Genomic DNA, 25,147 nt, shown 5'->3' with positions numbered 1-25,147 from the left:
AATATTTAAGGCACAGAGAACCAAAAACGGTAATCAAGGTGGACAAATCAGAAAAAAAAAATTATCATGGTGAGCAAATCAGCGAGTAGAGGGGCAGAAGGCGGGGAGGGGAAGTGTCAAGAATTAGATTAAGCCAAGTATGCAAACGAGCCCCTATAGCGACCTAGAAAATTACCATCCCAGTTCAAACCACGTTTGCATACTTGGCTTAATCTAATTCTTGACTCCCACCCGCACCCCACCCCATCTGCCCCCTACCCTCTGATTTGCTCACCTTGATAATTTTTTGTCCCTGATTAGTCCACCTTGATTACCGTTTTTGGTCCTCTGTGCCTTAAATATTGACCCTCTTCTGGTATGGCTATGGTCTGAAGAACTGGGTCGGTCCCACGAAAGCTCACCTAATAAATTCTTTTGTTTGTCTTTAAAGTGCTACTTGACTGCTTTTTGTTTTGATAGTATATAGATCAGCACACCTTTCTCTCTGTTCAACATGCAAGGCACTTTTTTTTTTTTAAATTGTGGAATATCATTCTAAAGTTTGATAAAAAACACGCTAGCAAATTTTACGTTTGGGGACAAATACAAATTTACAAGGTCCTTTAATGTGGAATTATTTTTAAAATAATCACATTTTCCCCTTCTAAATTTTAAGTGCATATTTTAAGTTTCCAAAAAAGCAATGTAAAGAAGCCACACAAGATTTTTTATGCCTGATGCCAATATGTAAATCACACCCTTACAGAGGTAATGCTTTTTATAAAACACATCAAGCAAAATTAGGCTATAGTGGGTCAGTGCTGAAATTTTCTAAATCTACCTCACTTTTATATTTAAACTGTTGAACATAAGTCAGAATACTCTAGTCTGACCACGTTCACTGTTCAGAATGACATCATTCATACCACGTCCCAAAATCCAATCAATAAAACTTATCTGTAATTGCGCAAGTTAAATATCTTTGGGATTACAGCGCTTGACATTTATTTCAATAAAAACGGCAATGAGTGGAAAACATGGAACTGCTTAAACTGACTTCTCATTTTTTTTGCCAATCCATCCTAACTTTTGAACTATACAAGACATAAGAAGTCAGAAAAGAAACAATGAGAGGATATATTCCAGTAACACAACACTGTAAAGGAACCCTTGGTTAAATTTTCAAAACACCTAACAAATTTGGGAGCCAAATATCTCACTTTCACAACGACTAGGCACCTTTAAATGTCCTAAGCACTTTTGAAAATTTAACCATAGTTAACTTAAAATCATATATCGTAAATCAATTTACCTACAGATTAACAACATAAAGAGGAGTTACCAAACACGCAGGAATTTAAAAATCTAACATAACTAGTCATTCTATGCTCTTTGTTGAGCTTTCTGAGTGTCAGTGAGCATGGGCCGAATTAAGTCTTTTTATTCTGTTTTTACAACACCTCACACACTGGGGTTTTGGTCCATAATTAGGGCTCCTAAATACTCTCATAACACCAATAACAATAAATTGTAGTCTTCTACAGTCACTTCTATTTTCAGGTTTTCATGCTGCATGTTTTGATTTCACTCACTGCAGTGGATTTATTTTTCTTTTTAAGTTTGTAGTAACAATTTCACTGGTTTTAGTTTTTCCAAAATCTTATCTTTGTGACTTCTAAAATACTGCAGAAAAGGCAGAATCTGTTCTTACAACCATTTATTACCAGGTACCATGCAGGGATGTTACAGGATAACAAGTGGCTGAGCGACTGCTCCCCAAGGTCCACAGCCCACCACATCTATCTTCTAGTTCAACATGTGTGCCCCAGGGCACCTGTCCCCTCACCTCCCTGCCCCAGGATCCCTCTCTCCCTTCCGCCCCGGCCCCCACTGCCTGCCCCAGGGCCACAGTTCAGCGAGTCCATTCCCCCATCCCTCGCTGCCCTCCACAAAGCCCCTGTCTCCCCAGGGCCGCTCTGCCCCCACTCCTACCCCCCCACCGCTTGCTCCAAGGTCCCCTCCACCCCAACTCCCTGCCCCAGGGCCCTTCTTCTCCCCATCCCCAGTCCCTGCCCCAGGACCTCTCTCTCCTCCACCCCCTGCCCCCTCCCACCCCAAGGCCCCTCTCTCCCCCCACTCCCAGGCCCTGCCCCAGGGCCCCTCTCTCCCCCACTCCTGGTCCCCCAAGTCCTCCAAGCCACCCACCCCAAGACCCCCTCTCCACGCCTCCCTGCTCGCCTTAGGGCCCCATTCCCCACTCCCAACCCCCACCCCTGGGACCCTCTCCCACGGCTCCCCTCCCAGCCCCCCTGCTCGCCCCAGGGCCCTTCTCTCCCCTCCCCCCCCCCGACACACGCCCCCGGCCCCCAACTCCAGCCCCCCGCCGGGGCCCCTCTCCGCCCCGCTCACCCAGACGCAGAGGCTGTCGGACAGCAGGTAGTAGGCGACGTCCAGCGGCTCGGGCCCGCTCTCGGCGGCGGCGGCGGGCGCCTCGGGCTGCAGGGGCCCGCGGGGGCCGGGCTCCGCGGCGGGGCCCTGGCGGAGGGCGCGGTGGGCGCTGAGGACGCTGCCGAGCAGGGCCAGGGCGCTGAGCCCCGCGTAGGTGCGCAGGCTGGGCCAGGGGAAGCGCTCCAGGAAGAGCAGCGGCATCGCGCCCGCGGGCCTGCAGGGGCCTGGCCGGCTCTGTGCGGCCCGCTCCGCCCCGCCCCCTTCCCCCTACGCCTTCCTCCCCCGGCGGCGGCTGCTGCTGCTGCTGCTGCTGCGCGGGGCCGGGAGGGGAGCCCGGCCTGCGCCCTGGCCACGCGGCGGCGGCTGGAGTGGAGCTGCCACCTTGCCCCCTAGTCCGGGCGGAAACCAGACCCCCCCCCACCCCCCGCGGGGCCCTGGCCCTGACGCTGGCCCTGGGGTGAGCGCTGCTGGCCTTCGTCACCCGGCCAGGGAGGCTCCAGTCACCCGGAGACCAGCCGGGCAGCGCACAGACCAGCCAGGAAGTGTTTGGAGAGGGTCAGAGATCGCCCCCTGGTGCAAGGGCTGAAGGAACCGACCCCGGGGCCCTGTGCAGCCTGCCCTGCTGCTCACAAACAGGGAAGGACCGGTGGGAGAAATAGCAGCGGGTGGCAACCTGGGCTGCAGCGACCATGAGGGTGGCTAGCTGCACGCTGACAGCAGGAAGGAAGGTGGGGCAGTAAAATACTTGATTTGAGAGGAGCAGTCTTGGACTGCCTCAGACAGCTGATGGGCAGGATCCCTTGGGAAACGGGTATGAAGGGGAAAGGAGTTCAGGAGAGCTGGTGGTATGTTCAGGAAGTCTCACTGAAGGCACAGGAACACACCATCCCGCTGCGCAGTAAGAAAAGCAAATGTGGTAGGCGACCAGCTTGGCTTACAAGGGAAAATTAAACTCAAAAAGGAGGCATATAAGAAGTGGAGACTTGGACAGATGACTAAGGAGGAGTATAAATCTATGGCTGGAGAATGCTGGGGAAAGCAAAAACACAACTGGAGTTGCAGCAAGCAAGGAATGTGGAGGGCAACAAGCAGGTTTTCTACAGGCATGTTAATAAAAGGGTGATCAGGGAGGGTGTGGGGCTGTTGCTGGAGGAGGGAGTTAACCTGGTGACAGATGATGTGGGAAAGGCTGAAGTACTCAATGCTTTTTCTGACTCAGTCTTCACAGACAAAGGCAGCTCCCACACTACAGCATGAGGCAATACAGTAAGGGAAGGAGGTGTTGCAGCCCTCGGTGGAGGAAAATCAGGTTAAGAGCTACTTAGAAGAGCTAGATGCACACAAATCTATGAGTCCAGACTTAATGCATGCAAGGGAACTGAGGGAACTGGCAGATGTCTTCAGCTGTTATCTTTGACAACTTGTGAAGATCGGCAGAGGTCCTGGATGACTGGAAAAAGGCAATTATAGTGCCTATCTTTAAAAAAGGAAAGGAGGACAATCCAGGGAACTATAGACCAGTCGGCGTTACCTCAGTCCCCCGAAAAATCATGGAGGGGATCCTCAAGGAATCCATTTTGGAGCACTTGGAAGAGGGGAAAGTGATCAAGAGAAGTCAGCATGAATTCACCAAGGGCAAGTCGTGCCTGACCAATCTGATTAGCTTCTATGATGAGATAACTGACTCTGTGGACATGAGGAAGTCAATGGATGTGATATACCTTGACTTTGGCAAAGCTGTTGATACAGTCTCCCACAATATTCTTGCCCACAAGTTAAGGAAGTATGGATTGGGTATGTGGACTGTAAGAAGGATAGAAAGCTGGCTTGACCAATGGGTAGTGTTCAATGGCTCAATGTCTGTTTGGCGGTCGGTTTCAAGCGGAGTGCCCCAAGGATCAGTTCTAGGGCCAGTATTGTTGAACGTCTTTATTAGTGACATGGACGAGAGGATGGATTTCACCCTCGGCAAATTTGCAGATGATACGAAGCTAGAGGGACAGGTAGATACGTTGGAGGGTAGGGATATGGTCCAGAGTGACCTAGATAAATTGGAGGATTGGGCCAAAAGAAATCTGATGAAGTTCAACAAGTAGAAGTGCAGAGTCCTGCGCTTGGGACAGAAGAATCCCAAGTATCGTTACAGGCTGGGGACCGACTTGCTAAGTAGCAGCGAAGCAGAAAAGGACCTGAAGATTACAGTGGATGAGAGGCTGGAGATGAGTCAACAACCTTGTAGCCAAGAAGGCGAATGGGTTATTGGGATGCATTAGGAGAAGCATTTCCAGCAGATCTAGAGAAGTTACTATTCCCCTCTACTCGGCACTGGTGAGGCCACACCTGGAGTATTGCGTCCAGTTCTGGGGCCCCCAGTATAGAAAGGTTATGGACGTATTGGAGCAGGTTCAGTGAAGGGCAAAGAAAATGATTACGGGTTTGGAGCACATGACCCATGAGTAGAGGCTGAGAGATTTGGGCTTATTTAGTTTGCAGAAGAGAAGACTGAGGGGTGATTTGATAGCCGCTTTCAACTTCCTGAAAGGCTGCTCTAAAGAGGATGAAGAGAGACTGTTCTCAGTGATAACAGATGGCAGAACAAGAAGCAAAGCTCTTAAATTATAGAGGGGGAGGTGTAGGTTAGATACTAGGAAAAGCTATTTCAGCAGCAGGGTGGTGAAGCACTGGAATGCATTATCAAGAGGTAATGGAATCTCCAACCCTAGAGGTTTTTAAATGCTGATTTGACATAATCATGGCGGGGATGATTTGGTTGGGGTTGATCCTGCTTCAGATGGGCTGGGCTTGATGACCTCCTCTCATGTGGTCAAGTATCAGAGGGGTAGCCATGTTAGTCTGGATCTGTAGCAGTAACGAAGGGTCCTGTGGCACCTTATAGACTAACAGAAAAGTTTAGAGCATGAGCTTTCGTGAGTTAACTCATCTGACGAAGTGAGTTAGCTCACGAAAGCTCATGCTCTAAACTTTTCTGTTAGTCTATAAGGTCCTCTCATGTGGTGAGGCCACATCCAGAGTGTTGCATCCAATTCTGGGCCCTCCAGTATAGAAAGGCACCTTCCACTGCTGCAATTCCCAGGAGAGCCCTGTAGTTCCACATCTACGGATTTAGATCCAGAGACATCCCCATCCATGAGCATAAATCTGTATCCACACTGGGCTCGACACATAAGCCAACCAACCATCAGCTGGGTGCCTGGGTTTGGGGGTTCTGGGCCTGGGTTTGTCTGTTTGTTTGGTGTTTGGAGTGCTGAGCTGTCTGTTTGTTTGAAAGGCCGTGTGCTCAGGCTGCGTGCCGATTGGCTGAGCAGTAGTCAGAGGGAGGGGCTCTCTCAGGTAGGCCAGAGCTCTAAAGCCCTGCTGGCAAGCGACCAGGGTGCATGCGAACAGGGTGGTTGCTAACAGGAGGGGGTTTTGAGAGGGGAATTTAGAGGGGGAGCGTAGAGGGAGCTAGTTTACTTCTTCAGGTGTAAGAGGCAGCATCATCCCCAGCTGCTGGCTAGAGCTGAGGGACCTGCTGCAGCATGAGGAGTCGGGGGGTGGCGGGGGCAGAGATCAGGGGATGTCAGTGGTGGGCAAGTGGTTTGGGGGCGTCTGGTATGGCTGTGAGGATGGCAGCAGTCACAGAGGCTGCTTACGGCGTGCTGGCCGAGATTGCCTGGCTTCCAGGCCCAGTCCTGTGCTCCCTGCATGCACGCGCCACACCAGATCTGTGGGGTTCCAGGGACAGCCGTAGCCAGATGAAGAGTTGGTTGCTTTGGCTGGGGCCCAGGGTGCGGCTGGGTTGCGAGATCGGCGCCTTCCTTGAGAACGTGGGGCTGCAGCAGCGTGTGGCCAGGTGCGGAGAGGCCAGGGGAAGGGGAACCTGGGGGCAACGAGAACTGATAGGGAGCAGTGTGGTGCAGTTGGGAGACATGGGAATGGATGGGGGAAAAGGGGACAGGGAGGGAGGATCTGGGGGTGATGGTAGCTGATGGGAGGCAGAGGGGTGGGGAGGAGGGTCCTGGGGAGGCGAGGTGGCCATCCCGGGGAGCTTTGGGGATATGTGGTGCCAGGGAGGTGCAAGAGGTAGTGGGACCGTACCCACGTTCTCCGTGCCCCACTGCCTTGTGGGTTATCCTGGAAAGGAGCAAGGCTAAGGGAGTAAACCCTGACAGAAAATCCAGAGGGGAGTCCTAAGGCGGTTCTGTGCCAACTTCTGGCATTGACCCGGCAACTCCTGCAGCTGAGCTAGTACCAGACATAGAGGTTATCCTCTCCTTTGGACTACATCAGTAAAGCTGAGAGGGGAACACTGGCGTCTGGGCAGCCCAGGGTCCCAATAATCGCCCAAGCTCGCGCCTGGAGAGGTACTCCAGCATCGCTAACAGCGTTGAACCAACATGGGAGGTAAGAGATACCAGTTATAAGCTCTTGCTCGATTGACGTAGAGAACGAGCACCAGGGATCGCCTCCGACGGTGGGAGAGATCGTCACATCTCACTGGACAGTCACTACCCGCCTCAAGCTGGGCAGCCCCGAGCCAATAGGGTACTGTCCCGCCACAGGTCACCTGCCTCACTGGGTGCGTGAGGCTTAAGGTTCCCAAACATGACAAGTGACTGGAAAGCTGAGCACCAGGCAAACCAATAAGAAAATCAACAAGAAAAGGAAACCATCAAAGCTTTAAGCTTCCTTGCTGGAACGTGCAGACCATGCTGACAGGTCTGACTGAAGATCTTCAGGACACCAGCGACACCCGAAAAACTGCTGTCTTCAATGAGGAACTGAAGAGGCTCCAAGTTAACGTTGCTGCTCAGATTCAGGATCTCTAAAGGAAAAGGACTACACCTTTTTCTGGCAGGGTAAAGCCCGAGAAGGACCCAGGGAGCATGGTGTTGGCTTCGCCATCAGAAACACCCTTCTACAAATGGTGGAATTAGTCATGGGTGGATCAGAAAGACTCCTTCAGGTCATACTTCATACTCGTGCCGGTCCCGTCCACCTGATCAGCGCTTACGCCCCAACCCTGTACGCCACACCAGAAGTAAAAGACAGGTTTTATGACACGCTTAGTGCTGCCATAGTGCAAATACCTGCTCGCGAACAACTGTACATTCTGGGTGACTTCAATGCGAGAGTTGGAGCTGATCATGACTCGTGGCCTTCCTGCTTACGCCACTTTGGTGTGGGAAAAATGAATGAAAATGGTCAGCGTCTTCTCAAACTTTGCACGTACCACAATCTGTGCATCACAAACACATTTTTTCCAAACCAAGCCACAGCACAGAGTGTCGTCGAGACACCCACGCTCAAAACACTGGCATCAACTAGACGTGGTCATCGCTAGACGTGATAACCTCAAAAACGTCCTTCTGACACGCAGCTATCATAGTGCTGACTGTGATACAGATCACTCGTTAGTTTGCTCCAAACTCAAGGTGATTCCCAAGAAGCTGCACCGCTCTAAACCAACTGGAAGGCCCCGCATCGATGCCAGAAAGACGGCTAACTCAGAGACAGCTGAAAAGTTCAGAGCGACCCTCGAGGAGAATCTGCGCAGCAACCCTGGGGGTGCCGATGTGACATCCAGATGGCAGCATCTGAGGGATACAATGTACAACACGGCCTTGTTGGTGTTCGGAAGAAGAGCTAGAAACACAAATGACTGGTTTGAAGCTAACTCCAATGAGATGATTCCAGCCATCAAAAAAAAAAAAACGCGCTGCGCTCCTGGAGTACAAACGTTCGCTGAGCCAGAATACCCTGCAAGCACTCAGAGCAGCCAGAAAAACAGTACAGCAGACGGCCAGGAGCTGTGCCAATAACTACTGTCTCGAGCTATGCAGCAGCATCCAGACCAGTGTTGACTTTGGTAACCTCAGGGGAATGTACGAGAGCATCAAGAAGGCATTAGGACCCACCCAGAACAAGATGGCACCTCTGAAATCCAAATCTGGTGATGTCATCACTGACAAAGCCAAACAGATGGAGCGCTGGGTCGAGCACTACTCCGAGCTGTACTCACACGAGAACATTGTGGTCGACTCAGCCCTCAATGCCGTCGAACTCCTACCAGTAATGGACGAACTGGACCAGGAACCAACTGTGGATGAACTGAAGAAAGCCATCGACAACATTGCAGCAGGAAAGGCCCCTGGTCAGGATGATATACCACCAGAGGTAATCAAGTGTGCCACAGACACTCTCCTGGAACCCCTACATGAGCTGCTGTGCCTGTGCTGGAGAGAGGGAGAGGTTCCACAGGACATGTGTGACGCTAACATCATAACCTTGTATAAGAACAAAGGAGATAGAAGCGACTGCAACAATTACCTTGGAATCTCCCTCCTAAGCATCACGGGTAAACTGTTCACTCACGTCATCCTCGGCAGACTCCAGAAGATTGCTGAGAGGATGTATCCTGAATCACAGTGTGGATTCTACGCAGAGAGATCTACCGTTGACATGGTCTTCTCTCTGAGGCAGCTGCAGGAGAAATGCAGGGAGCAGAGGAAGCCACTCTATATTGCCTTCATTGACCTGACCAAGGCCTTCGACTTGGTCAGCAGGGATGGACTGTTCAAACTGCTCCACAAGATAGGATGTCCGCCACGGTTACTCAAGATGATCCAGTCTTTCCACGAAGACATGAAAGGAACCATCCAGTACGATGGCACATTATGGGATGCTTTCAGCATCAGGAGCGGCGTCAAACAAGGATGCGTCCTTGCTCCGACACTGTTCGGGATCTTCTTCGCACTCCTCCTTAAACACGCCTTTGGATCTTCAACAGAGGGCATCTTTTTGCACACAAGATCTGACGGGAAACGGTTTAATCTTGGAAGGCTGAAAGCTAAATCTAAGGTGCGGGAAGTCCTCATCAGAGACATGCTGTTCACAGATGACGCTGCTGTCGTGTCACACACAGAAGACCAGCTTCAGAAGCTGCTGGATCGGTTCTCCAGAGCATGCAAGGACTTTGGGCTCTCCATCAGCCTAAAGAAGACAAATGTACTTGCTCAGGACGTTGCTGTTTCTCCATCAATCAGCATTGACAACTACACGTTAGAGGTTGTCCACGAGTTTGTTTACCTCGGGTCCACCATCACTGACACCCTGTCCTTGGAGACTGAGCTAAATAGGAGGATCAGTAAAGCAACCACAACTCTGCCCAGACTGAGCGAGAGAGTGTGGAGTAACAGCAAGCTGTGCACTCACACCAAAATGCAAGTCTACAGAGCCTGCATCCTCACCACCCTTCTTTACGGCAGCGAGACTTGGACCCTGTACGCCCGCCAGGAAAAGAGGCTAAACGCCTTCCACTTGCGCTGCCTCAGGCGCATCCTTGGAATATTGTGGAAGGACAGAGTGTCCAACACTACCGTCCTGGAGCAAGCTGGAATCCCAACTATGCACACCCTCCTCATGCAGCTGCGGCTCCGCTGGCTTGGCCACATCCACAGGATGAATGATGGAAGGATCCCAAAAGACATCCTCTATGACGAGCTAGCCTCTGGCAAAAGACCTCCTGGACGCCCTCAGCTGCGCTACAAAGATGTTTGCAAGAGAGACCTCAGGGACGTAGACATCAAGCCAGACAGCTGGGAGGAGCTGGCAGACGATTGCAACAGATGGAGGCAGGAACTATACAAGGGCCTTCGTAAGGGTGAGCTGAGGATTAGACAGCTAGCAAAGGAGAAGCGAGCCCACAGAAAGCACAGCAAGGACCTGCCAGACACCCATTACGTATGCAACAGATGCAGCAAGGACTGTCACTCTCGTGTGGGTCTTCACAGTCACAGCCGATGCTGCAAATGAGGATGCCAAACGGAACTACGAAGGGCGCGATCCATAGTCTGCATAGACTGAAGGATGCTACTACATCAGCTGGTAAATTTTGGTTTATTCACTTAAGTCGAGGTGGGGAACCTTTCTGGATCAGGGGCCCATAACCCACAGAAAAATCAGATGAGGGGCACACAAATGAGAAACAAAAAAACCCAAAAAACAGAACAAAAAAGAAACAACCAACAAAAAATTCCCTAATCCTGCATCAAACATCCACACACAATACCCTCAATTGGAACATCCACTGAGTGCCGGGCTCAGGTCCCCTCTTCATCTTCACAATGTAGACCCTCCAAAGTGGTCGTCTTAGCAGAGGGTAACTATTTCTCACCTGTAGCAACATCCAAGGCTGGAAGCTGGGACAGACTATCAGCTACCTCTTATGGGGATTACAATAGCAATCAGTGTCTGTTTTAGGGAGCAGGGCAGGCAAAACAGGATTTAGAATTAATTTGTAAGTTTAATACCCTGACTGGGAGTTTCTCCCAAGATGCTGCCTCTTCTTACAAAGCATGGTTTAGGCATGGAGAAGTAAGGACACTACAGGTTGGACCTCTCTAATCCAGAGCTTTTTGGTCCAACATCATCTGTGGCGTTGTCAGCAGCAACATGACCAGCAGCCCTGCCAGGTGGCAGCAAAAGAACAAGCAGCATGGCCGACAGCCACCATGAGCCCGACAGCTGGGAGAGAGCCTGGAGACCAGCAGCAGAGGGGCTGGTGTTGGCCTCTGTGGGTCTGGCAAACTCCCTGGTTTGAGTGTCAGACAAAGGAGATCTAACCTGTAGCAACTTAAAGACAAGTGAGACAGGGAAGAGACCTTGTAGTGCTGGTTAATAATAGGGCACAAAGCCAGCAACAGTTTTCATAGCCTGGGTGCCTGAAACTAAATTCCTAAATAGAAGCGTCCAGAGATTGAGCACCTGCACTTCCTGTAGACGTCTGTGAGCATTCCACATCACAGAATTTTTTCAGGCACCGAGCTGGCAGACTCTTTTTTTTTTAAATTCTTAAACAGTGGAGTGCCAGTATGTCCCCCCCTCCACCCAATATTTCAGCACAATATATTTTAAGGAAGTTTTGTTTATATTTTTTGTTGTTGTTCCTAGTGGAGCTTAAATTAGTCATTGGTACAAACTATGCATGGATGGGTAAGGGTACTTTTAAGAAATTACTGGACATGTATCATTAGCGTACCTTTTATTCGAATTTATGGAAGGCAGCTTTTAAAAACTAATTTGAAAAACCCAAAAAGAGAATTGTAGTTGTTCAGCTACGTTTAATACTTGCAGTAGATTGAGGTAAGCTTAGAAAATAAGATTCCCCCACAACCCTGAAAAATCCTTTCTGATAAACAGCAATACAAGTTAAACGATTGGAGCTCTGCTCAGTAAGGACACAGCTTCCAGGGACTGGGCTGATACATGTTTCAATGCAATTACCAGTATAAATACAGCTCTACAACCCTGCCCTCACGGTCAGAAAGGTGCTCCTTTAAGGCTGTTTAGGGTATTTTCTCATTTTACCTGGAACCCATTGGTTAATATAGGGCAGTCCCATGCAAGGTTTTTTGATTGAAATCTTTTGCTTTCTAGACAACTCCACTGAAATCATCTGGAACAAGCAGTTAAGCTCCCACACCAGTCAGCATTTTTACTAACAGTATTGGCCCAACCTGCCGCTTCACACTTCCATTCTAATCATAAGGCAAAGTACTGGGCTCCTGGTTTTAAGTCACTCATATCTTGACTGTGGGTACTATTTTCTCTCTTAGGCTATGTCTATACTGCAGGGTTTTTCTGGATTAGCTTATTTCTACTTCATTAAGTTATTCCTGAATAGCATGTTTGCATTGCAAGAACATTTCCAAACTGAGTGTTCACAGTTCAGAGCCCTATTCAGAAATAAGAACCGTGCATTCTGGGCATATAGCCCATCATGCCTTGCCTTGCTAGACATTGTGGGATGTCAACAGGAAACACAAGGTGCCCTGGGAAGTAGTCCCATGAGCCACTTCTCTGCCTGAATCTCCCACCCTGCCAGTTTTCTGTTCCTTTCCATGCCATTTCAAAATGCTACAGTGAGCCCAGCTCACCCGCATCTACAAGGAAGCAGCCATGCAGCTGTGACTTAATGGACTCCTCACCCCACACATTAAGGGTCTCAGAGATCTCTCCTGGGCTCCATGCTGGTGCCTTCTTGCATCAGTAACCAGCCTGAGAAGAGCCCTCTGCAAAAACCATGACTACAAAATAAAAGCAGAAGAAAAAGCAGGCACAGCACTGTGCATTGAATTAACCCGTAAAATAAAATAGAGAAAAATGGAACCAATGCATAGCTAGTGTTTGGTTGCTTTGAAATCACTCGTGAGGGGTTTTTAAATTACTGTAGATCGCAGGGGGAGCTGGGGAAGGGATGTGCCTGGCTGGGGGAAGCGGGAGGGATCAGCTCCATGTGTGGAGCCAGAGAATTATGTACATTTTGAACAGTGAGAGTAATTAATCAACGGAACAATTCACCAAGGGTTGTAGTCATAGGAGCTGACTACATGGGTGCTGTGGGGCTCGAGCACCCATGGGGAAAAAATCAGTGGCTGCTGAGCATTGCTGCCAGCCATGCTCCCCTTCTGCTGCCCAGGGTGCCAGAAAATTTTTAGAGGGGGTGTTGAAAGCCAATGAACCAAACTGTACATCCTGTACGTAATGGAAACCACTTCAAGTCAGGGGGTTGCTGCAGCACCCCCCGCATCCCATCTTCCAGCACCTATGCCTGCTGCACCTCTCATGTGCTGTCAGCTCCACTGACCTGCTCCTCCTCACCCTCCCAGCACTTCCAGAGCACCACAAACAGCAGAATCATGGTGCTCAGGAAGCTCGAGGTGATAAGAACGTAAAAATGGCCATTACTGGGTCAGGTCCATGTAGCCCAGTGCTAGTCCATCTGCTGACAGTTGCCATGCCAGGTGCCCCGGAGGGGGTGGACCAAAGACAATGATCAAGCGATTTGTCTCCTGCCATCCATCTCCAGCCTCTGACAATCAGAGGCCAGGGACACCATTCCTACCCCCAGCTAATAGCCTTTTATGGACCTAACCTCCATGAATATATCTAGCTCTTCTTTCAACTCTATTACAGTCCTAGCCTTCACAGCCTCCTCAGACAAGGAGTTCCACAGGTTGACTGTGTGCTTTGTGAAAAAGAACTTTCTTTTATTAGTTTTAAACCTGCTACCCATTAATTTCATTTGGTGTCCTCTAGTTTTTATATTACAAGAACAAGTAAATAACTTCTTTTAATTCACCCTCTCCACACTGCTCATGATTTATGATCTCCACGCCACTCATGAGCTAAACTGTTTTGCTTCAAACAGCATTTAGCCAGTATACTTCATTCACTGGTACAGTCCAGTCGGACGCCAGGAGAAATCATTTCAGCAGAACAAATCAGGCAGTACAGAAGGGAAATAACCCTCACTCACTAGGGCCAACAAACCATTTACCTAATATGTTGGCTGCCTCACAGCTTATAGGATTATATCATGAAAGGCACTAAAAGGTTGCAATTCTGTGAGCTGAATGAATTATGGTAGTAATGTGCAGCAAATGGGAACATATTACTCATCAGTTCTTTGGCTGTACACCTCATTCTCATGTTTAAGGCCTGGCTAGTGTGTATTCCTTTAAATAGATTGGTAACTCTCAAGTGAGTCTTCATCTAGTGCAGAACTCATTAGATCAAAGATGGGGGTGGGGTGTGTTTGGGGAGGTAAGGGTGTAATGGGGTGGGACAGTGCATCTGCGGGGCTGTGAAATAACCAATGTACTTCACCAACACCCCAATATTAATTAGTTTACACTGTTGTGTTTTTTGTGCTCTGGTAGCCCGTGGAATTCCGAGACTCTTAGATTGCACTGTGTAGAGTTCCACTGTAAACCAAGAAACTGAGACAAATGAATATTATTTTTTTTCTTAAAGAAAAGTGGCTGTATGGGAAAACAAAAACTAAGGGTCCTTACAAAACAAAGTTCAGAATTTTCCAGATCTGAAGAAGTGGGTCTGTCCCATGGAAGCTCAACACCTAATGAATTTCATTAAAGTGCTACAGCGTGGTGGGGTTTTTTTGGTTTGTTTTGTGAAGATACAAACTAATACAGCTACCTCTCTGTGACTAAGGGTCCTGTTTAGCAAGGTACTTAAATACATGCTCAATTTTAAGTAGGTGAGTTTCTCTTCTCTTCAATAGTGTGGCAAGGGAAGCATGTTTAAAGACATGGCTGAATCGGAACCTGATTGAGAAACAGAAATAATTCAAATAGGAAGGTCACTATAGGTCCTGATCCTGCAAATATTTAATCACATGCTTACATATGAGTTGTTCTAATAGCTTCAGCATATCTACTTACATTAATCATATGCATAAGTATGTTTGAAGGATCAGGGCCATTTGAAGCACTTTGGGCTATTAACGATGCTATGAATTGAATATGTTCTTGCAGAATGAACCCAATTCTGCCCTCAAGTATGTCTGTGTAGATCCATTTTGTGCAAATTTGTATGTGACAGCAAAAACTGGATTATATGTGTTCAGTGTGGAGTAAATTAAAAGGCTTGACAATTGTGTGTCAATTTGGAAGGTTTTTAAAATGTCTTTTATACAACGGTATCTTGAAAAATATTGTATATTGATATATACAACAGCCTTCTATTAACTGGAAAATAAGAAGATCCCACACACATACACACTCACCTAAACATTTGCCCCTGAAAAGGGTCAACCCACAAACTGGGGGCCATTTAAACCCTATTTGAGTGCTCAAAATAGGACTTTAATAGTGCATTGGTTTTGTGCTTGCCTAGTGTAGAGGGTTTATTTTCATCTGTGGTGCACCCTCCCGTCTCTTGCCTCTCTAGATAACATTCTCCTGCAGTGATGAGTGAGAGCTAGAAACCACACCAAGTCATAGAATACGCTAAGAAAAAAAAAAGTCTAATCTCTTCCAGGTAGTCTCATCCAAACATTTTTTGATTTCTAAGAGCCATTTTTAATGCCCCAGTATCTGTTTATTGATTTGGTGAAATGTACTTGAGTTTCACAGTAAAACTGGTTAAATTCAGTAAACTGGCATGCTGAGGAGCTGGTTACTTGGCTGGGGCCAACTGTCCCAGCTGCCAGAGCATCAGTTACCCGGCCAGGGCTGGCAGAGCAAGCCAGCTGCCCATCTGGAACTGGTGGAGTGTGGCTGGATCCTCCGTGCTCAGTAAGCAGGGGTGGAGGTGGCGCAGATTGGGCCAGATGCCCCACTGGTGCCCCTCTTGGAGCCCCACATCAGGACTCGAGCTGCAGGCATGGGAGCCCCACTGTCAGCCCGAGCCCCACATTGGGGCTGGAGCTTGGAGCACAGGGCCTGTCGGTAGCCCTGCTGCTGCCCCCCCATGCAGCACCAGACCGGGGCTGGAGCTGTTGGGGCAGGGAGCCCCTCTGTCACCCCATGGAGCCCCAGATCAGGGTTGGAGCTGTGGGCCCAGCGAGCGCCGCACTGGGGCTGGACCTTCAGGTGCAGGGAGCTCGGCTGCCACCCCACGGAGCGCCAGAGTGGGGCTGGAGCTCGTAGCACGGTGCCAGAGCTCAGGGCCAGCAGGGAGACCTGCTGCAACTCCATGAAGCCCAGACCCAGGAGTTAGAGCCCTGCTGAGCCAGCGCTAGAGCCCCCAGCAACCAAGTGCCAGAGGCTGCTTGCAGCCCTGCAGCATGGCTGGAAGAACAGGGATCCCAGCAATTTGGGATACCTGGGAAAAAGATCAAAGAATTTGCAGAGCTGCCTAGAGCGGCTACTAACTTGAGCTTGATGGGATGCCTCCCAGGAGGCCAATTATCCCGTACTTAGCTTTGCTCTGTACACACTGATAGAACTGCAGACACAAAAGGGAGGGAGACAGCAGGAGTCCTGCATTTAGATGGAGCTGACAAAGCAGGTCAGAACGTTTGCGAAAGAAGGGTCTTCCAGAAGTCAGATCTCACGGGAATATGCTAATGAGGCTCAAGATATTTTAATCCATGCTTTATTAGCATCTTCCAATCCGCCCATTACCCTGCCCCTTCTGGATAGGGTGGGCGAGTGTAGGTGGGGCCTGGAAGAAAACATTAGCTTTAATTGCTCACCCACCCTCAGTAAGACATTTCAAACCACTAAAATAACAAATGGACAAACATAATCCAATCTACTTTGTTTAATGTTGTACAAAAAAAACCTGGTGACTATTACAATGAAAAGTGATTAAAACACTGAATCACATTTGCCATCCCACTATCTAAACAGTTGAGATTCACTTTGCTATTCAGACAATAGAAAATTTAGCGGTTTTCAGGAAAAAATGACATAAAAAAATCCTTGTGTCACATGTACTCTTCCCTCTACATCTTAAAGCTGTGCTCACAGAGACGGCTTCTTCTACCAAACTCTTCAAGTATATGGGAATTCAGTTGTAAATAAAATTGAATCTAAAATAAAAAATAGTTGCAAGAGATTTATTTTCATCATTTGTAGGTAGAAGGTAATTAAATGAATTGAGTATACAGTATTTACATTTGACCTGAACAAACTAACACCTGACAGAAAGCAAAGGTTACGTTTGCATTCAAGAAGTTTTTGTACCTCAGGCAGTAACTGTATCTACCAGATAGACATTAACCTCAACTTCACACACAACTATACTAAGGCGCCCAGTCCCGTACAACTAGTTCTCAAATCTTCAAAACAGCTTCTCTGACTGAAAAGCCAGAGTTTCACTTCCATAAGGGGAAAAAAATAGTCTTACAGCGTGGAAGAAAATTGCTACTGGACAAACCCTGCGTATGTCAGGAGTCAGTCATGAGCAAGAAGCTTCAGATAAGAATTATAATTTTTTTAAAACTGCAGTTTGCAGAGTCAGCACTGAGACTATTATGCAAGAAATAACTAATCTAATTTTTGCTGTCAAGTATGTATTAATCTCAATTTTCAGTTGTCCTGGCTTTTAACAGCTGCTTAGGACCCTGGTGTAAAGATCTGGGACTCCAGATCCAATTAAGCTATTTAAAGTAGTAACTAAACAGTAATACAACCATTACCTGCTTAAAGATCAGCACTGTGTTAGTGTTTTGGAAGAGGCTTCTTTTGGGGTTTTTATATAGTAAAAATAAAAGCTACATCAGTAGCTGTAGAGGTTGAGAGCAGATAAGGGAGATAAAGGATAAGGCTAGTACAAAGCTTTTAGGATTAGAACCGTTCTGACATCTCAAAGAGATTTTACCATGCAAATGGATGGAAGTAACCTAAGTTTCCTCTAAGCCACATGACCCAGGGGCTGAGTAGCTGTCTAGCTCAGGATGGCAGCACAGAGCCATGGTCTCTGCCTGGCAGCCCCAGAATGGAGCTGTTGTGGCCAGGGCAGAAGCACCTCTCTCTGCCAGCTTCCTATCCCCCAGCAATGGCTACTATGTGCTGAGGGAGGGTACCCAACACAGAGCTGCTGCTACGTGGGGGGACACAAAACACTTCCTTGGCCCCCACCCAACCTAACCTGGACCTGCCCCAGCTGTGCCTCCTATTACTGCGGTGGCTGTGGAGAGGTGCCTCTCACCTGATCCCAAGCTGCTGTGTGAGAGAGGGCTAGGGTTAGCCCTTTCTCCCCAGGACAGCCTGCGCTCTAAACCCTTCACCCCTGCCCCCACCCCCACCAACCAAAGTCATCACCCCAACCCTTTGCCCCAGCCACAAGCCTCCCTCGCCCCCCCACAACCTCTCAGCACCACCCCGCCACACACTATGTATGGAACACTTATATTACGTGATACATCCCCTCCATATTGGTACACATTACAAACGTGTTTCCACACATGGGCCTAAAAATTAGAGAAACTGGGTGTGACTTGTAAAGGATGGAACCACTTGCACTGACAATTGACAAATAAAAATGTGGGTTGCATGGCAAATTACTCGAGCAGATGCTTAGCAACACAAAACACGATGAGTGAAACCAGTGAGCTCTCAATCCTCATGAAGTACAAAGTATTTTCAATGAAGGAGAAGGCTAAGGAATGAATATTTCTCAGCTGAATGGCAGTGATGTACTGCAAATACATTACAAAAATGCTGAGGAATGTATTAGTCAGCATAGTGGCTGCTTACACTGTGAGTCTGCTGCATACTATACCTGCTCAAAAGTTGAGGAAGGCTGGAAATGATAGGTCCGTATCCTGGGGCATTGTCATAGAGCTCAAACAAAGGTGCAGCTACCAGCTTGTAATTTTTTGGGACCGCAAACAAAGCTAAAAGTTAACACAAGACAGAATTAGCAATGGAAAAGTTGTTTCAAACACTTTAAAGCTGAGGTTTCACTAAGGGTCCCTTCCCCCTTTAAAATAATACCTCTCTGAACTCTCATCCAAAACTGCAGTGTTCCAATGGGCTTATTTTAGACCATTACAGGTGGAGCTCTTATGCTGGGGTTTTGTACATAAGCACTCCATCCCAGTTTGAGGACTTAACATCATGGCAGATTAGAAAAACCCAAAGAAAATTAGATATTTTTATTCCAGCTTCTCATATTTTATACATATTTATTCTACTTCAAATTACATTTGAAATTTAAAAAATCTGTCGAAATAAGACTGAAAGCTTGTTTTTTCCCCACCCGGAGTAGCCCAAAAGAATTACCTCACCCACTTTGTCAACCTGTGTTAAAGCCTACAAACTTCTACTCCATTAAAATAATTTAAATTAAATATGAAAATAGTACGTTTGCCGCCAAGCTTTAAAGAATACTGACTAGTCATTTTCTCTGACTATATTTTAATTATTGTTTTTATTTAGAGCATCAGATCCTTTATGCCTCTGCCTCTCCCCCATTCTACTGAGGAGACTTGGTTTATGGACTTTCCTTTGCAGATAAGGACAAGCTTGTCTCCATGAGGATAAATTTAAACCATGTTTGTAAACCCCGCCCTCCACACACAGATTAGAACTTCTGCTACAAACGCTTACCTTTTTCCTGCAGCTGAACCAAGAAAAGCTTTTTGTGCTCCTTAGGTTTTGTAATATGAGCTGGAATATATGGATACTAAGAGAAAAAATGTTTAATTAATTTGTACAGCACTCTGAAAATAAAAAGCCATCTGTAAATGCTTCTTAAGAGTTTCATAGATGAATCATGAATGAATCCTTCTCAAAGACATCACCGCATGACATGCGTAAGAAAAATCCAGGACAGCAAGTGAAATTAAATCACATGCCAAGCATGTTATTGTTAATAAACAGCTAAAAATCAAGTTTAAGGGGGATGATCTTGTTTACAGGACAGGTGTACATACTACACAACATTTTGCACATATAAAGCCCCAACTGTAGCTGGAATCTCTAGTGCAGTCAGCAAAAAAACAAAAAAACAAAAAACAAACTTCAAGCAAACCAAAAAAGGAAACCTCACATGCCATGATTGCCCCTAAAAATGATTAATAAATTCACTTAGTTTTTGCAGATACAGTTCATGCTAATTATTTTAATCTCCAGAATTTATGCGGACACAGACACTTACTTGTGGCGGTTCAAAGTTTGGTCTCCACCAGTTACCAATGCAGTCATCTATCACCCAGTCTTGCTGAACTCCATCCTGACGTCCCAGTATCTGTCAAAATCCAGCTGCAGTCAAAAAAACCTCTACATGCTCCATTGCTAGTATTCTTAGGAAAGCATTAAGGCATGCTGTAATAAGGGTTTAATGCAATTCAGAGCCAAGCTAAAGTAGTCTTATATTAGCGTTACAATACTTGCATACTAACTGATATAGATGTTTGTCATAATCATGTTCCAGGATATTGGATAAAACTAGGTTTCACTACCAAAACAAAAAAGCAGTCCAGTAGCACTTCAAAGACTAACAGAAAAATTTATTAGGTGATGAGCTTTTGTGGGACAGACCCACTTCTTTAGATCATAGCCATACCAGAACAGACTCGATATGATCTGAAGAAGTGGGTCTGTCCCATGAAAGCTCATCACCTAATAAATCATTTTGTCAGTCTTTAACATGCTACCTGACTGCTTTTTTGTTTTGATAGAATACAGACTAATATGGCTCTCTCTCAGGGAGGAATTTTGCACATATATATAACTTTTCAGCGTAGATCAGCCTTTAGAAACAATTTTGGGAACAAATCGTTCACAAATGCAATGAAGTGCAATTGGCCCTTGCAGCTAGAATATAAAGCCACAGAGAAGCTGTCTATTAAGTATTCTCCCTGATGTATAAATCAAGCACCTAATTCAGCAAGATAGCGGACATATGAATTGGTTGCACAGAGCTATCCACAACAATGCCTTGTTCACTGACTGTCTCTATCATCCCTGCTGCATCTGAGCACCTTAACTCGATGTATTTATTCTCACAATACCAGTGTAAGGTAGAGAAATGTTAGCCCCATTTTACAGATGAGAAACTGAGGCACAAAAAGGCTAAGTGACTTGTCTGAAGTTGCCTCACATCACATAGGAAAGTCTGTGGTGAACACAAAATTGAACTGCAGTTGCTTCAAGTCCTAGGCTAGTGCCCTAATCACTAATTCTGCTTCCTCCTGGACTATCACATGACTTCACTTGTTTATTTATATTATATAATACTATATGAGCTAACATAATTAAGTTAGTTGTGAATCACTGAAGCAATCAAAAGAACAGGAATGGCAAACAGGCTCTTTTAATGTTTTGTCCAAAAAATTTCTAAAATTATTCAACATTCAACTTCCTTTATAGATCAGGTGCAACAACAAAACAAAAAATGAAGAAGAAAATATACCTCTGTCATTAGACGTTTGAGTCCTTCTACCTCATCTTCTCCTGGATTGAGTTCACCACCTGGTCTGTGAAAAATTAATGAAAACTAATGTTTTCTTTTATTTACAAATACATTCAAAGATAACTTTAAGGGGTCTCACTTGTAAAGTTTTAGGGATTTACAGATTTACTTTCAAATGCTTTATCAGGGATGTTATATGGTTAACCAGTAAGCTCACCGATAAATGTGAAGCTTACTGGTATGCTTACTAGTTAACTGACCCTTGCCAGGGAACTCCGGCAGTGGCCAGCTGCACCAGGCCACAGCAGCCTTGGCCACGTAGGAGTCAGAGGCCCCACAGCCACAGAATGACCAGCCAGCAGACTCTAAGTTAAAACACGTTACCTGTTTAAGCGCTGGTGTTTAAATGGTTTAGTATCCCTATTCTTTACAGAAAAAAATAACCAAAAAAATTCAACTTTCAAATGTCACGTCGCTGGATTTATTACAATTTCATAACTAAACAGGATAGCATGCACAATCACTATGACTTTTAAGACAATCACCTTCATTTTTTGTCATAGCTACAATGATTTATTTTCAGCAAAGGCACAATAAACAATAATATGCACTGTTCCCACTAGGGCTCCTGAAAAGAACACAGTTTAAACTACAAAGCAGAAAGAGCCTAATGATTTTAGAAAAATGCAAAAATGGTGAGAGGGTCGGTCCGGCTACAGTCATTGCTCCAGGATTTGTTTTAACTGAGAGAAAAGCGCATGCACACACACACATAAAAGTGCACAAAAACTACAAGATATGTCATTATGAGAGGAAAATCTTGCATTGATTTGGTGGTCTCTCTGGATAACCCAACCAGTCTTCTCACCTTTAATTTGAAAATTTTGTGAAATTTACAAGAATTTGGCTCCTTCCTTCCATACCAATAAAAGCACAGAAAGAAAACTTAGAATTTATAAGCAGCTAGATTTTTAGAATTCAGGTTCAGTGAATTAAGGTGCTAAGTGTGTTCACACACAATTTAGCTTCATGTCCATTCACTAAGGGGGCAGTAACTACTGGTGATGAATTCTAAAATTTTATAGCGCATCAGCTTTCTGCAGGAGCATGAGGATTCAGTATAGTTTGCTACATACAGCTTTTGCAGACGTTTAAGAGACCTTTCAATCCATGCTTAGTTAGCATAGTTGAGCAGCCTGTATACTTGCTGTACAACTAAACTGTTATATGGCAATGCTTTATGGATTCTACTAAATGTTACTCTGGTGTCAAGTTCCAACAATATACACTTACAGTTTGAAGAAAGTTGTACCTAGCTGCAATAATAGCACATGGGGCAGCCTGTGCTCATGCACAATCAGAACACCCTCTACAGTCCGTCTCATTCCAATCTTGTCAAATTCTTCCCTCATGCGCTGAAACCGGGCTGCCACTGAGCTGTCTTTCTCATAAAGGGGCTCCTTTGTACCAAAGGTATAATTCGTAAGTGGATACCTAGAAGATAAATCACATATTACTGTGCCATGAAGTCTTATCCAGATCTCATTAGCACAACTATATAGTACTAATCTTGAGGATAACCTACTGTAGTCTTACCAGGTCTTCCCTACCCTTTGCACCCCTCCCAGCAGATTTGTCAGTTTTAATTCTTTTTTTTTCTATGTTATATATTCATCATGCTGGTTCACTTTTCAGCACTACTTCCAGATTTGAAGAAGTGGGTCTGCCCCATTAAAACTCGCCACCTAATAAACTATTTTGTTAGTCTTTGAAGTGCTATGACTGCTTTTTTGTTCTATGAAGATGCAGCCTAACACATCTACCTCGCTGCAGTTGTACAGTTAGCTAACACTGATTTCAAAATATTTATAATGGGAAGTGCACACACATACTCCCCCATTTGCTTCTGGATGCATTTCAGGGCACTGGTTATAATCTACAGCATTCTAACTAAATGATTTGGGCTCCACTTATCTGAGATGCTGCCTCTCTGCCACTACAAGAGTTAATTACTGGTTCACACTCAGCTATACCAAAACTTAAGACCCTCCACAAATGGCATAAAGAATGTAAGTAGAGACCCCATACTCCTGTGACCTACTGGATCGCAGAGCCTGCCTGAGTTCTTAAACTTACTGTTTCAAAATCTTATTTGAGACTTTTGAACACTCATTGTAATACAAGGAAATTAGTTTGTTAACACGTAGAGAAAATTCCTCATACTTTGTTGACCTGTGCTTGATTTTTATTGATCTGTGATATGCAGGTGCTTTGATGCAAGATACCAAGAAGCATTTCTAAATAAATCCTGCTTGAAACAAAATGACCATTAAGGTAATTATAAAAAAGATTTCACGTAGAACGTTTAGGTTCTTTTCTAAAACCTTAATTTTTGAGGCAGCAGCCCAAATTTCACGTTCACCTTCACTTTCCAGAAGACACACCACAAAGGCTTGCCTTCTGAATAGTAAGCCAGTTCTCATGCATACTGCTATTCTATGAACATGTCTAGTCTTAGAATGAACATCAACCAGACGTCCTGACAAACACAGGTTCTTTGCTTCCTGATCAATGATGCCTTTATTATCTTCATTACCATTCTCCTGTATTCTCGCCTCTTTATCTGTGGTTTCATGATGTCACCACTATTTTCTTCTTATACTTAAATTATTCTAGAAAGCTAAAATTATAATCTTATAAGTATAAAAGAATATGTTTAGCACACAGTAGCGTTGTCCTCTTTATAAATTTGTCACGTTCCTTAAAAAAAGACCCCAAAACATTTCTAGTTATACACAGAAACACAAAAAATTATAACTTCCCGCTGACAGTTTTTTCTCTCTCAACAAAAACCCTGTGCATTTTCACTTTTTAAATGAGTCATCCATTTTGGCTGTGAACATAAATTAAGCTATGTTAAATGATGCATGGCCATTTCTTTGAGTAACAGTTAATTGCTGAGTACTATTACATTTGTTATTCGCCATTACTGCAACTTCACAAAGCTATTTATCAAAGAAAGCACCAACATGTTGTCCACCGTAAAGCAAAGCCTGTTTGAGTAGATGGCCCATTATGGCGGTTACATAAAGATGTTTTCATTGCACATCAGCACTTACATCTTTGTTACTCAGTGCAAATCACGCTGCACACTGCAGCGCCCAACAGCCCAAATATGTATGCATTTTTACTGTAAAGTCAGTCAACACCGAACAACGTACACGCACGGTGTACAAATTTTTACGTCCCACCCAGGCATCACCGTGGTAGGTGGAATACGAAAACCTCAGTAGAACAGGTGTGCAGGTTACTAAGAGCAACCCGCTCTTCAGTGTCGCTCTACACCAGCACTAGATTTACACCTCCAGCGAGGGAGAGTTTGATGGGCCGGTCTCCTCCAGGCCGAGAGCCTCCTGCCATTACAGGACCCTTCCCAGTTACACAGAGTTCAGTCCTCCCCAGCATGAGCGGGCGGTGGGATCAGAAGGCACCTTTCCCCCAGCTGGGAGGAAAGGCGGGGGCCGGAGGCACAGGCGGGGCCGTGGGGAGAAAGGGCTGCTAATGCCCTTCCCCAGCGCCAGACGCGCCGCGGAGCTCCGGGTTTCTCCCCGCCCCCCGAAGCTGGGGGAGCGGGATGTAACCGGGAGGGCGGCGCGCTCCCAGGCGGAGGGCCCGAGGAGGGGGAGCTGGGAGGCTCCCGCGGGGCCGCCCGGCACTCACAGGTTGATGGTCCGCTCCAGCGTGAGCGGCTTGGCTTGCTGGATGTATTTGTTGCCGAACTGGTTCACCCCGCGGGGCCAGCCGGTCTGCGAGCGGTTGGGCGGCACCACAGACATGATGGGGAGGCGGGCGAGCGGGCGAGGCTGGGTCACTGCGCGGCGGCGGGAGCAGCGGCCACCATTAACATCCCCGCGCGCCAGGCCTCACACCCCGCCAATGGCTCCACCGGAACCGACCGGCCGCGCGCCGGAAAGGGCGACCATCGAGACGAGCGCACAGAGCGCCCGGAGCATAGAAGGCGGCCAGTGCGGCGCCACTGTCGCCCGAC

At 46.6% G+C, this 25,147-nt stretch overlaps 2 protein-coding genes across 2 annotated transcripts in view; both read right to left on the bottom strand.

Moving 5' to 3' along the window:
- The window catches only part of AMFR (autocrine motility factor receptor), a 40,645-nt gene extending 37,939 nt beyond the window's left edge, over window positions 1–2,706 (bottom strand). Inside the window, exon 1 of the mRNA XM_075008767.1 lies at window positions 2,389–2,706. Within this exon, the coding sequence (XP_074864868.1) occupies window positions 2,389–2,628 (240 nt within the window). The 5' untranslated portion in view covers window positions 2,629–2,706. The remainder of the gene's footprint in view (window positions 1–2,388) is intronic.
- Window positions 2,707–16,592: 13,886 nt separating this feature from the next.
- NUDT21 (nudix hydrolase 21) lies at window positions 16,593–25,071 on the bottom strand. Its single transcript, XM_075009000.1, has 7 exons — window positions 24,820–25,071; window positions 22,393–22,593; window positions 21,100–21,163; window positions 19,843–19,932; window positions 19,293–19,368; window positions 18,463–18,577; window positions 16,593–16,768 (listed from the first exon to the last, which is right to left on the bottom strand). The coding sequence occupies exons 1-7, from the start codon at window positions 24,933–24,935 to the stop codon at window positions 16,747–16,749; spliced, it is 684 nt and encodes a 227-aa protein (XP_074865101.1). The 5' UTR covers window positions 24,936–25,071; the 3' UTR covers window positions 16,593–16,746.
- Between the last annotated feature and the right edge of the window lie 76 nt (window positions 25,072–25,147).

Source organism: Carettochelys insculpta, chromosome 14 (assembly GCF_033958435.1).
Source record: "Carettochelys insculpta isolate YL-2023 chromosome 14, ASM3395843v1, whole genome shotgun sequence".
NCBI lineage: Eukaryota > Metazoa > Chordata > Testudines > Carettochelyidae > Carettochelys > Carettochelys insculpta.
The sequence above is the reverse complement of the archived record's forward strand: the minus strand, read 5'-3'. Positions and strand labels throughout refer to the sequence as shown.